The 14,617-nt window shown below is 40.8% G+C and overlaps 1 protein-coding gene across 1 annotated transcript; it reads right to left on the bottom strand.

The window, feature by feature from the left end:
* Positions 1-2,217: 2,217 nt before the first annotated feature.
* LOC124881275 lies at positions 2,218-3,923 on the bottom strand. The gene is made up of 6 exons (XM_047386815.1): positions 3,847-3,923; positions 3,421-3,765; positions 3,006-3,338; positions 2,642-2,779; positions 2,524-2,567; positions 2,218-2,437 (listed from the first exon to the last, which is right to left on the bottom strand). The coding sequence occupies exons 1-6, from the start codon at positions 3,887-3,889 to the stop codon at positions 2,339-2,341; spliced, it is 1,002 nt and encodes a 333-aa protein (XP_047242771.1). The 5' UTR covers positions 3,890-3,923; the 3' UTR covers positions 2,218-2,338.
* Between the last annotated feature and the right edge of the window lie 10,694 nt (positions 3,924-14,617).

Genomic DNA, 14,617 nt, shown 5'->3' with positions numbered 1-14,617 from the left:
GCTTTTTTACCAAAAAGTACACGGTACGTATGAATGCAAGATGTATTAAGTGGTAAATGCGGCTCAATATAGAACATTTGTGTATCTGTTAACACCTGAATCTAAACACCTGTGGGTCTGAGTGTGAGGGCGCTTGTATATATAAGGTTTCTCCATAAAAATGTGAGGAGCGAGTGTGAGGATCCACAGACCTGCCCCCAAACCAAGATGGGACAAACTCGGCCCGCGGCAAGCAAAAAAGGGGCAAATTAAGAGCTGTGAGCTAGTGATTGCTGCCCCTTAATCTGATTAGTGTCCATGCCAGAAAATAATAGAAAGCCAGGAAGCTAGCATTGTTGTTCACGCGCTGGTCCTCAACCTGTGGTTCCTGGACGCAAGAGGTCCTACATTGTAAATAAATTAAAAGAAATCAATAAAAGTATGCCATTTAATTGTATGGGGATGCTACACCTATTCACAGAACCCTCTAAAAGTAGCTTTGGCTTTGAAATGTGTTTTCTTAAAAATGGACAATGCTATGAGTTATAAACTATAACTTGGAATATTTATGAAAGTGTTCACATGAATGATACATTTTTAGGGTTTAAAGGTTAAAAGAATACCAATGAGTACACAACATAATTTCGAATTAGTACAAAAGATAATATCAAATTATTAATAATTAAATAATGGAAATTTATTAGCATGTAAATTATAAAAAGAGGCCTAGGAATAATTTTCTCCCCCAACTCCCAAAAGTTTAATCGCCCGATTTAAAGAAAATTATGTCTGTTCTCCTTTTGACGTGCTATGATGGAATAAAATCTAGTACGCATTTAAGCTTCTTTTGTTTAATTTCTGGTTTTAACACTGCAGTTTTGTTTTGTTTTAGTATTTGGGTATACCATAAAATGTCAACGTTGGCTTAAAATAATTTTCTGCATTTAACCTGAGGAGAGAAATTCTTAAATACAGCTGTGATCCAATCAAACCAAAAAAGAGAACTATAAAAGCAATTCTCAGCCTGTTATAAGTGCTGTCATTATAGAATCTAAAGTAAAAGAATTGGCAAAGAGCAGCAGAACATTAATTCATGTAAGAGGAAACTGTTTTTGTGCTTCATTCGAGATCTCTTTGAATTGTGTGCACATTTTTTAAACAAGATTCTAACAATTATCAAAGCAAAATAGATTTATCAAAGCTTTAGGGGATATTGCTAAGAAAACATTTTTCAAAAGAGATTGTTAAAAATTTCTTTAAATTCCTGAAGCCTCAGTAAATCATTTAGTAAAGTTCACATAATTAAATCATTCAGCAAGTTGTGTTTGAACTGATACTAGATATACAATGGTTCGTTTCTACGTAAGCACTTTGTAAGTTTTATGTTATTTCACTTAACTTCTCTTTGCATTCATACAGTCTTTGTAGAGCTGAGAAACAGAGCAGAATTTTATTCTCAAGGCCTTCTATCAGTAGGTCTGTTGCAATTAGATACACAGCTGAGAACAACACTCATACACTTTTGTAGTACATTCCAGTGAGCTCTTTTGTGCCGAGGCTGGCCTGCCCACAGTATTAGCATGTGGCAAATTAGATCACGGTGCATGCCTAATTTCAGCATATTGTACAGGGTGTGCCCAAGAAGATAAATATGTATTCTACTCTAATTTCAGGGCTCCTTCTGCAGATGGAATCCAGCTCTGTACAACTTTATAAATGGTCAAAATGAATTAGGCTTCTGAGAACTTAAGAATGATTCCAGCTCCTTTCCTCAGGCTGTCAAAAGAACTGAGGGATAGAAAAAAGTTAACAAATTTCAACTAGAGCGAAATAAAGTGGAGTAGAGAGCTGGATCCATGAATGGTAAAGAGGCACATGTATTGCCCTGTATTTATGGCTGTAAAAACTGGGCTTTTTTGCAGCCCGACAGGCTTGGCTTTGGATCAACTCAATTTAGTACAGTTCAACTTATTTAAAAGTGCAGATTAAAAATAAATTGGCGCACATATACACTCTGCTGTAACTACGACCAGCAAATGGCGGCTCTACAAAGTATTTATCCATGCAGGCTATTTGTTAAATAGTAAAGAATGCATCGTTTTTCCTCCACTTCATAATTATACACTACTTTGTGTTGGTCTATCACATAAAATCCTAATAAGAGCTATTGAAGGATTAGGGTTATGAGGTGGCACAATGTGAAAATGTTTAAGGAAAATGAATACTTGTAAGACACTGTAAGCATTAGAGCCCTTTATTAAAGAAACAGTATTGTTAGGTCAAAAATGATTAATTAGGCAGGTAAGGAAAAGCTTTTACTGTTATGACTTTTAACTGAAGAAATGCAGACAAAATATATTCAGTTTAATTTATTTACATTGATGTAAACACATTCAGTCCAGGTGGAGTTTTCCTGTCCTTTTGATATATTTGTCTGCACATGTTCCTCATGTTGGACCTGCAAAGTGATTCATCACAATCTTAATACTTTACACAAAGGGATAATCTCACAATATCACCCAATTATGAAGACAGTTTGAATACCTCTGATTGGGTTTGGGAGGAAGCTAAAGGTTCCGCACAAGATCCTAATAGCAAATAACAAATATTTGTTAAGTCAAGTAAACAATGTACAGATACAAATGGAAGAAGATATTGGTACCAAAACAGCAGTTTGTCTCATCGATGATCCAAACTAAGGAACCCAAGTAGACACCCAGGGCACAAATGGTGACAATGATGAAGATGAGGAGTGTCGAAACCTGATCAGCCATATTAAGGCAACCAGACGTTAAACCATCTGCAAATAAATGAGTAATGAGACATTCAGGGGATTGGATCTCTTTGTACTAAACACAGATTATGTACAATTGTGATTACTTAAGGAATGTTGGTAAATTCATGATCAATCATCACTTGAACATGTTGGGAAATTTGCAGAGTATGTACAGTACTATATCATCTCAGCATTTTTGAAACCTCAACTGAAAATGTTTACTAAAATATGCATCCTGTTACTGCCTTACTTTTAAACACGGACCCTTTACCCAACAGCACTTGTCCATATGCAGCCGCAACACATTGGGAGGTTCCAGCATCATCAGAGTTGATGTTCTTCAGAAAAAGCTTGTGCACACACGTGTTTCCACTTCCAGCCCTCTGACAGATGCTGTTTTCATTTTCAGATGCGTAAGTCATTTCTGAAGCAAATAACTGAGAGTTTTTTAACCATGTGACTCTAGTGTGTTCTGCTGGGCACTGACCGGAGTGAACGCTACAGCTAAGAGTCAAAGAGTCTCCAGACTGAACTGAATGGGGCTCTGGCTGCTGCGCAACAGAGTCACTGGTCAGCTTCAAACCTTGGAAAACAAATTAGATCAAATGTGTAATCATTAGCACAATGTAGGGTTAACTGAGAATAAATAATCATAAATAGAGTACCTTTGCAGAACAAAAAGGTTCCTGATCCAAACTGAACCTTATGCAGGTCCATCACTCCACAGAAGTATGTTCCAACATCATCCCATGATGTTGCTGATATTCTTAGATGACTGTTGATGCTGTCAAATTTGACTGAAAAACGCCTTTGGAATTCTTCAGCAGTTACGCTCTGAGTGGACTGAGAATCACCTGTTGCAACAAGCTGCAGTCTTCTTCCTGCGGTCAGTTTGTACCAAACTCTTTTCAAAACTAAACTCTTTATGTAGCATTCAATGGTGGCTGATTCTCTGAGCTTCAATATTTGTACAGAAACAGGCTCAGAGATTTTACTGACCTCTGCTTCGCCTGAAATTAACACATAATATCATCAGCTTTGTGTGTGAAGACTGAGAGAAGGTTGTACAAAAAAAAAGATTATTCACTCACACAATGAGCAGAGCAGCAGCACATTCACAAACAACACTTTCATCCTTCTTCTTCCTCAAAGTAGTTGAGCGTTCCTGACATGGCCGATGACTACACAGATTCACCAGCTTGTTCTAATATTTAAACATGTCTCTCAAGTCTGATTGGTTATTTAGTACCCTCCCACTCATGACTCAAAAATGAAAGAAATTATCAGTGTGCTACCATTTGTCTGCCTTGCTAAATGCAGTTATTTTTGGCATTTAATTAAACTAGTGCACATTCACAAAAAATGTTATCTTTGGCTTATTTTTAGATCTGGTTTGCCAAAGGTAAACTAGATCTGACCAGTATAATGCAAGCGAATGCGCTGAAAAACAGAACTTTGAACCAGCTTTTTAAAAGCAATGCTGGAAATATTTACACCTAACTGAGTTTAATTCAGTTGCCATTTTAAAATTTTCAACAGATTATACCCAAAGGTTTTACATTGGTGAAATGGTTTCACCTTGTCACAAATTACATTTTGATTTTAAATGTACTAACTAGTTTTTACATTAACATCACAACACAATTCATAATTGTTGTTTCAAAGTCATTAATAGACATCCACACAATGAATCTCAAAATCTAATAGTTCTGTTCCAAAACTAAGAAGATTGATTTAAATTGTACTTAGCAACCTAAATACTCATAAACTGAGTGAGTCCTGTTGTCTTAACATTTTTAAAATGTATTCAGATTACCTTCTGAAAAGACAATACAGTCCAATCTAAAGAACCAATCTGTCATCATTTTCTTTAAGGCCAACTTGACCCACATGCAGAGAGAACACTCAAACAGAGAAGTGTGGATTCGATGATTTATTTACACGATTTTCAGAGAATTCAGTCAGAGAGTTGCGTGGCCGGAGGTCAGGCTGAAAAGGAAACGGCAGACGGTGAGTGGTGGCCAAGGTAAGAAAAAACTATTCAATGGGCTTAGCTCACAGTTCAGGCGGGGATGGAGAGATGGTAAGAGAGATGCAAGTCTGGGGCTGTGCTGCTGCGCAGGAAAGCAACATGGTCTGATGGTCCAGAGGGGTCTTGTGGGAGAGCGGGCAGGTTGAACACGATCAGACTGGAGGGTACACAAGAGCGGCTGCCTGGGAAAAGTGATCCAGGGAAAAAAATCCAGATTAGTTGTAGGAGGTTCCAAGAGGATCTCCAGCATGGAGATCAGTATACAGGCCTAGGAATCAAGGAAAACAGAACAGTCAATTAGTCAGAGAACTACTGTTTAGGATTACAAGGTAACGCCAGGTGATCACTACCGCAGTGGTCAAAACACTCAGGCGTAGAAGTGCTGGGGAGCCGCCCTCATATAGTCCTCCAGCTGATGAGGCAATGATGTGCACCTGTCAGGAACTCAGGACCCGGCTCCTGCGCCCTTAGTGGTGGAAGAAAGTAAACAGCAGGCAGGATGAAGAGCAGACTCTGACACAATCAGTCAGTCATTTTCTACCGCTTCTGCCATAGTGGGTCACAGGGAAGCTGGTGCCTATCTCCAGCAGACTATGGGCAGGGGACGGGGTACACCCTTGACAGGCCGCCAGTCAATCGCAGGGCAACACAGACACACAGGACAAACTTAAACAAACCAGTTTTTATCAAACACTGAACTACTCAAATTTCAAGACCCTGCTCTCTAATGAACCAGAAGTATGTGATTTAAAATCGTTTTAGAATGCAAAATTAAACGCTCAGATTAAGGGTCTTATCAAATTGGAGTACAAAATATTTTTTTCACAATTCAATTCAATTTACTTTTATTTATATAGCGCCAATTCACAACACGTCGTCTCAAGGAACTTCACAAAGGGCTGGAATGGTGCAGGGTTGTTGGGGAGGTTAGAATAAAATTGGCTATGTGTAGGGGTACTAAGTAAAATAATAAACTGATCAAGTTTGTCCATCTAGAGCCCACTGGTAGCCTTGTTATACTAAAAACCACAAGGATTGGGGGTACCTCTCTCTGTCAGACTGATTATAACCATTGGAAAAGAAAAGGGGTCGCAAAGGTAGCAGAAATGGAAGGTGTGTTTGCACCTCAACCATAACTGAGCTGATTTAGGCTAAACCTGACTCCCCCTTACTCCATCCAACAGGGAGGGAGGAAAGCAGAGGTAAGAATAATTGGAGTGTTGTTTCCTGTCGCATTGTGTGAAAGGGGGGTAACTTTAAAATGGGCTGAGTCAATTCAATCGAATTAAACAGATTTCAAGTCAGGTACATACATTCCAATTAATCCTAACCATCAAACAGTGTAGTCAGATTCAGTTATTTATTCAAATTGGTAAAAAAGTTTTTCTGTCTAAGGAAACCCAGCAGATTGCATCCAGTCAGTGACTTGCAGCATTCCCTCCTCCTGGATGAACATGTAGAGACAGTGGACAGTCACTGGCGTTGACTTTGCAGCAATCCCTCATACTGAGCATGCATGTAGCGACAGTGGAGAGGAAAAACTCCCTTTTAACAGGAAGAAACCTCCAGCAGAACCAGGCTCAGTGTGAGCGGCCATCTGCCACGACCGACTGGGGGTTTGAGAGAACAGAGCAGAGACACAAAAAGAACACAGAAGCACTGATCCAGGAGTACTTTCTATGGGAAGGAAAGGTAAATGTTAATGGGTGTAACTCTTTTAGTGGTTTCATCTAGGAAGAAAAACAGAAACTCTGAGTAAGTTTTCAAGTTTAGAAATAGAGCACATACAGTTAGTCACAGTAAAAGCTCAGTCAGTAGCTATGTCTAGGAGAAAAATAGGTTTAAACACTGAAAGACAGGGCCAAGTGGATCATCTGTAGAAGGCGAGTATTAAGTTGTTGCCAGCAGAAGCTTGGACGATGTCCCCCTCCATGAAGGTGCCACAGATAGATTCAGAGTCAGGCCAGGTGTAGCTTCTAGCAAGAGAAAAGACAGAGAACATAAAGTTTAAAGCTGAAATAATAGCAAATACTGCAAAATTGGAGAGTAGCATGAGAATGTAGCCGAGAGAGTGAAAGTGGTCATTATGTCCTCCTAAGCCTATAGCAGCAAAACTACAGAGATAGCTCAGGATAACCTAAGCCACTCTGACTATAAGCTTGATCAAAAAGGAGAGTTTTAAGCCTAGCCTTAAAAGTAGACAGGGTGTCTGCCTCACGGACTAAAACAGGAAACTGGTTCCACAGGTTGTGGGGAAGCTGGTGCCTATCTCCAGCAGTCTATGGGCAAGAGGCAGGTTACACCCTGGACAGGTTGCCGGTCTATTGCAGGGCAACACACAAACAAGCATGCACACACTCATTCACACATCTAACAGCAATTTAGAGAGACCAATTAACCTAACAGGCATGTCTTTGGACTTTTGGAGGAAGCCAGAGTGCCCAGAGAGAACCCACGCATGCACGGGGAGAACATGCAAACTCCATCCAGAAAGACCCCCGGTCAGGAGTCAAACCCAGGACCTTCTTGCTGCAAGGCAACAGTGCTACCAACTGTTCCACCATGCAGCCCTCAAACAGGTCATTGCTGTGTAAATGCTCACACATTTGATTAGCAACTGTTTTCTCGAGAATTTTAGATAAGAACGGAAGGTTGGATATAGGTCTGTAATTTATTAAATCATCTTGATCAAGCAAAGGTTTCTTAAGTAAAGGTTTAATCACAGCTACCTTAAAAGCTTGTGGTACATATCCATTTACTAAGGATAGATTAATCATATCTAAAATTGGGCTGGTAATGAGAGGGAACGCTTCCTTAAATAATTTGGTTGGGATTGGGTCTAACATACACGTTGAAGGTTTAGATGAAGCTAATATTTCTGATAACTCAGGAAGCCCCACAGTATCAAAACAGTCCAAACACAGATCAGGTTCTAGTTATTCCAGTGTTGTCTTGCTTGTTGAGGACGAAGTAATCATATTCGAAAGTATGCCAATGATTTTGTTTTTAATAGAATCAATTTTATTTAAGAAGAATCCCATAAAGTCATGACTGCTGAGCACTAAGGGAATGGATGGCTCAACAGAGCTATGACTCTGTGTAAGTTTAGCAACTGTACTAAAGAGAAACCTAGGATTATTCTTGTTCTCTTCTATTAATGATGAGAAATAAGCTGTTCTAGCTTGGCAAAGTGTCTTTTTATACAACAGTAGGCTATTTTTCCAGATTAAGTAGGAATCCTCTAGTTGTGTAGAGTGCCATTTTCTCTCCAATTTTCTATCATTGTGCTTTAAAGTACGCAGCTCTGAATTAAACCAGGGAGCCAGCCTCCTATGAATAATTGTCTTCTTTTTCAAAGGGGCTGTATTGTCTAATGCACCACGCAATGATGAAGTAACACTATGAACAAGTGAATCAATTTGTGAAGGGGAAGAAACAAAATTATTGCCCTCCACTGTGTTTTTCAGTGATAATGAGGAAATCAAAAGTGGAACAGATTCTTTAAAGGTTGTTACAGCATTGTCTGATAATGATCTACTATAATGAAATTTTCTTTCAGGTGTGGAGTACTCGGTTAAATCAAACTCAAAGGTTATTAAAAATGGTCAGGCAGGACAGGGTTATGAGGAAATATTGTTATTTCTTTACACTCAATGCCATATGTCAGCACAAGGTCCAGAGAATGAGAACAATAATCACCAGAATCACCTAAAAGCTGAGGACATACTGCACAACCTTCATAGTTTTCACAGAATATGAAAAGACTTAAGGTTTACACCAACGAAGTGATTTCCTGACTGAAAGGCTTTGGATCACACATTTAATAAGCAATAGCTCATTCAGTTGCTTTGTCTTGGAGTAAGACAGGGTTAAACACAAAGATGGGGACAGGTCAGTGGTGATTGCTCTAAGACTGCAAGGGAAGCTCAGCTTCCCCAAAAATGTCAAAAAAATAAGTGATCAAATATATACTGTTGTGTGTACATGTCATTTACTAAATATGTGCTACAACACGCTCAACCTTTGTTCAGAATCAGCTTCTTATCACTGATAACGATGCGGCTTTCCTCTCACTCATTCCCGCCTCGGCTGCAGCAAAACAAGACGAGTCATTGGATAAATGCTGGGCTTTGTCCCGCCCGTTGGATGCTCAGCGTCTCTGGGGGTCTATGGGGCAGTGGGCTGGCCTCGGCTGGCCCGGACGCTCAGCTTCTGCATGATGATTGGATGATCTGTTTGAGGCTGAATCCCTTTTTGATTGACAGCGGAATGAGCGAATCAGTGATCTTGACATTGAGCTTCCCCTCCTTAAAAGACCAGCATCCGCCACTGGGAGAGGTGTATCATTTTTAGGAAGACAACATGAATGTCATGGTTTTATGCATAGATTTGACCCACATGCAGAAAGCAATCAGGAGACCAAATTATGTTCACAAAGGTTTATTTTACAGGGAACAGGTATTGGGATGAAGTTATTGGCAGCAGTAGCTCAGTTAATGCCCCCCTCTTGGAAGGTGTCACAGCTAAACAGAACACCAGACCACTTGTAGTTTACATGGAAAGAAAAAAACAGAGAGAACAAAATGTTACATGCAGAAATTACCACAGATAATGTAAAAAGTAGGGTAGTACAAGAAAGTAGCAAGGCAAGGAAGAGTGGTTAGGATGTCCTCCAGCTGCCAAAGCCCTAGAGGCACATCACCACAGAGATAGATCAGGATAACCTAAGATACTCTATCAGCTTTACTAAAAGTAAAAGTTTAAGTTCAGTTTTAAAATTAGACTGGGTTTCACAGACAAAAACTGGGAGCTGGCTCCAAATGAGAGTAGCTTGATAACTCCTCCTATTCTGGATTAAACAGGGAGCCAATAAAGGAAAGCTAAAATTGGAGCAATTTGATAAGATCTATGTCTCATCTTGTTAGTAATCATACCTTGGGTCTCTCTTTTTCATTTTCATCAGAGCTTTTGCTGCAGCATTTTGAATAAGCAGAAGGCCTTTAACTGCCTATTTGGTCTTCATGATAGTAAAGAATTACAACTGAAACTGGGTCACATTTGGCAAACCCAGATATGAGCCATCAAAAGACCATCATGCTTTGAAGTATCTGTGCCAAGTCTAAGTGCACTTATGAGGTCAGATCTGAACCAGAGAGGAAGTAACACCTCACACAATAGATGGCATTAAGGCCGGCTCTTGGCATAGCCCACATAGGCGGTTGCCTAGGAGACCAACTGCTGAAAGGGGCACTCCTGCAACAACTAAAATAAAAAATAAAATGAAATAAATAATAGCAACAATAACACATTTATTTTAACGTTTAATTAATGTGTGCTCAATAAGTATGAAGTCTGCTTGGTTTTTCTGTCGGTTAAATTTCTGTTATTGGCTCCTTTGGCATAGAAATAAGTCTGTCACTGGAAAAAAATGGGAACACTATATCCTTCTTTCAAATCATGGGTAAGGATAAGATGCTCAAGATGTCATAAAGTGGGTTTTTGATGGACCAAAATGCAGGGAAGAACTCCTGAAGCTCGAGGTGTTCAGGTTAGGTGAGTCTTTATTATCCAACGGCAGGACACAGACAGGGTACCCAACACACGAGATCGCACATACAGGTCCTTCTCAAAATATTAGCATATTGTGATAAAGTTCATTATTTTCCATAATGTCATGATGAAAATTTAACATTCATATATTTTAGATTCATTGCACACTAACTGAAATATTTCAGGTCTTTTATTGTCTTAATACGGATGATTTTGGCATACAGCTCATGAAAACCCAAAATTCCTATCTCACAAAATTAGCATATCATTAAAAGGGTCTCTAAACGAGCTATGAACCTAATCATCTGAATCAACGAGTTAACTCTAAACACCTGCAAAAGATTCCTGAGGCCTTTAAAACTCCCAGCCTGGTTCATCACTCAAAACCCCAATCATGGGTAAGACTGCCGACCTGACTGCTGTCCAGAAGGCCACTATTGACACCCTCAAGCAAAAGGGTAAGACACAGAAATAAATTTCTGAACGAATAGGCTGTTCCCAGAGTGCTGTATCAAGGCACCTCAGTGGGAAGTCTGTGGGAAGGAAAAAGTGTCGCAGAAAACGCTGCACAACGAGAAGAGGTGACTGGACCCTGAGGAAGATTGTGGAGAAGGGCCGATTCCAGACCTTGGGGGACCTGCGGAAGCAGTGGACTGAGTCTGGAGTAGAAACATCCAGAGCCACCGTGCACAGGCGTGTGCAGGAAATGGGCTACAGGTGCCGCATTCCCCAGACCTGGGCTACAGAGAAGCAGCACTGGACTGTTGCTCAGTGGTCCAAAGTACTTTTTTCGGATTAAAGCAAATTCTGCATGTCATTCGGAAATCAAGGTGCCAGAGTCTGGAGGAAGACTGGGGAGAAGGAAATGCCAAAATGCCAGAAGTCCAGTGTCAAGTACCCACAGTCAGTGATGGTCTGGGGTGCCGTGTCAGCTGCTGGTGTTGGTCCACTGTGTTTTATCAAGGGCAGGGTCAATGCAGCTAGCTATCAGGAGATTTTGGAGCGCTTCATGCTTCCATCTGCTGAAAAGCTTTTTGGAGATGAAGATTTCATTTTTCAGCACGACCTGGCACCTGCTCACAGTGCCAAAACCACTGGTAAATGGTTTACTGACCATGGTATCACTGTGCTCAATTGACCTGCCAACTCTCCTGACCTGAACCCCATAGAGAATCTGTGGGATGTTGTGAAGAGAACGTTGAGAGACTCAAGACCCAACACTCTGGATGAGCTAAAGGCCGCTATCGAAGCATCCTGGGCCTCCATAAGACCTCAGCAGGGCCACAGGCTGATTGCCTCCATGCCACGCCGCATTGAAGCAGTCATTTCTGCAAAAGGATTCCCGACCAAGTATTGAGTGCATAACTGTACATGATTATTTGAAGGTTGACGTTTTTTGTATTAAAAACACTTTTCTTTTATTGGTCGGATGAAATATGCTAATTTTGTGAGATAGGAATTTTGGGTTTTCATGAGCTGTATGCCAAAATCATCCGTATTAACACAATAAAAGACCTGAAATATTTCAGTTAGTGTGCAATGAATCTAAAATATATGAATGTTAAATTTTCATCATAACATTATGGAAAATAATTAACTTTATCACAATATGCTAATATTTTGAGAAGGACCTGTACACATAACATAAGGAACCAGCGGAGAACAACAGAAAAAAACGGGCTTAAATACAAAACTGAACAGCAGGGGGAACCAATGACAAACGTGACAAGACAATCAGGGGAAAACACAGAACAGGTGTGGGCTTGGGGTAAAGGGAGACAAAAAACAAAGGACTAGACCAGGTAATATAATAAAAACACAAGCAGGTATGACACAAGATAGAGCTTTTTTACCTTCCCTCTTATCTGTTATCTTAAATATATATTGAAAAATACTCTGTTTAAAAGTAAATGCTGTGAAGGATCCACAATCTATAAATTACGAAAGATTATATAAGAATCTGATGATTGTAAAATGGCTCCACAAAAAGGCTCCAGCAAAAAGGCGTCGGGGACGCCCTCTTTTGACTTTGGCCTCCACAGTCGCTCTGCCAGGGCTTTCTACTGCTGCCGCTTCTTCTCTTGCCAGCTCTACACCCCAGGCTTCATCTTCGACAACCCAAATAGATGCTGCTTTGCTCATCTCATCCATGAACTCCCTTCAGCAGTCTATTTCTTCTCTTACCAACCACCTCCAAGGAGTTGCTGCCAACACTGCCATGTCAGCTGTCCCGTTTTTCAGCTCCTTCAGATGCACACATTGCTCCTCAGCCCCTCCCACTTACATTCACTCTTGCCAACGCCAAGCCGGGCTCCTCTCTAGGTGAGATGTATTTCTCAATTTTTTTTTAAATTTTCTTTTCATTTGCCTATACATTCTCGAACACTATGTTTTCGCCATCTTTTATTCAGGCAGAGCTTACAGACCCATGCACGCAAAGATTTCACCCAGACTCCGCTCCAACATTCTTCAGGGCCAGCTAATCAATCTGGTTTCCTTAATTCTTCTGTCCCCAGAAGTACAACACAGTGTAGCTTCTTCAGAAGGTCTCACAGCAGTTTTCAAATCTTCAGATCCACGCCTGTCCAAAGACCTATCTTTTGGTGAATTTGTGGCAGCTTTCAGCATATTCAGAGATACCATCTGTTCACTTTATCCGGAGCGTCGAGTGGAACTCCACATTTACCTCTTTCTCATAACAGACCTTCATCTCAAATATGGACGTTCCATCTTCTACCAGTGCCATAAATCATTTTCTGCCAAAGCTGTTTCTACACTTGTTCTGACTGGTGTTCGTTTGGACTGGTACATCCTCAACACCGTGATTCTTATCATGCTCACTCAGGCCATTGCATGTTTTACTTGCGGCTCAGTTGGCCATCAGAGCTCCCTCTGTCCTTCCGTCCCCTTTTCCTCCAGTAATCCTACCCGTCCCCCGCTCCTCAACATTCCAACTCCATTGGCTCACGACCACTGAGGCAGGAAAATCAAGGTTTTCAATAATTCACCCATCTGCAATAATTTTAATAAAGGTACTTGTTATTATACTTTGTGTTCTTTTCACCATATCTGCAGCTTCTGCAAGGACGCTCATCCCAAGTCAGTCTGTCCCCGCTATTCTTCCCTCCCCAAAATCCCCTTCCCCCTCTCTCCTGAAACTTGTTCAGCTCTTTCAACAAGTCGGCGTTCCTTTGTCTGCAGAAAAGACGTTAGGTCCAGCTAAGAAACTCGAGTTCCTCGGCATCCTCCTCGATTCTGAAACCATGATTGCTTCTCTGCCCAAGTTTAAATTGTCCCTCTTTCACGAGGTTTCTCAGTCCTTCGTTTCCCTTTCAGTAATTTCCAAGCACCAACTTCTGTCTCTTTTATGTCACCTTAACTTTGCAATTTGCATTATCCCTCAAGGTCGCTCTTTCATCTCCCGTCTGCTGGATCTTGCCAACCCCGTACCTTTGCTAGACCCCGTCACTTTAGACCAAGGCTGTCGTTCAGACTTAGCTTTCTGGTCCAGTCTCCTTCAGAACTGTAACGGAATCTTCGGCCGATTCATTTCGTTTTTTTCACGGACGCAGCCCCTTCTGTGGGTTTCGGGGAGTTCTTCCAAGGAGAATGGTTTGCAGGAGTATGGCCTCCCTCCTTTCCCCAATCAGAATCCTCAGTGTTTTACGAAATCATTCCCGTTTCCATAGCCTGCTGCATCTGGGGCCATCTCTGGAAAAGGAAACGCGTTGTTGTGCTCTATAACAATGCAGCCATGGTCGAAGCAATAAATAAAGGCCGTTCTGCCTCTAAAGCCATTATGCCCTATTTCCGTCGTATTACTTGGCTTTCTGTCACTCATAACTTCATCATCTCTGCGCAACATGTTCCAGGCTACTATAACTCAGTCGCCGACGGTCTTTCTTGCTCTAATCTTCAGGTCTTCCACAATCTCTGCCCAACAGCCAACATTCAGCCCTCTCCGATTACTCCCTTCGAAGATCTAAAGCTGGATTAAACCCATCTCTTCATACTCTTCTCCAATCAGCTCACTAGTATTGCAAATCATGTTTAGCTCCCTCAGTTTTAGATATTATTCCTTTGCTTGGCAAACCTTCACTAAATTCTGTCTTGCTCATAATACTCCCCTTTTACCAGTTCTTATTCAAACCGTTCTAGCCATTATAACCTTTTGTTTTCAATATCGCCATTTTAAACTCCCCTACATTAGGAGCTTAGTGGCAGGTATCAATTTCTTTTGAAAACAATATTCCTCCGAACCCACCTTGAGTCTTTTTTCA

The sequence above is a fragment of the Girardinichthys multiradiatus genome, chromosome 14 (genome assembly GCF_021462225.1).
Source record: "Girardinichthys multiradiatus isolate DD_20200921_A chromosome 14, DD_fGirMul_XY1, whole genome shotgun sequence".
In the NCBI taxonomy this organism is placed as follows: Eukaryota; Metazoa; Chordata; class Actinopteri; order Cyprinodontiformes; family Goodeidae; genus Girardinichthys; species Girardinichthys multiradiatus.
The sequence above is the reverse complement of the archived record's forward strand: the minus strand, read 5'-3'. Positions and strand labels throughout refer to the sequence as shown.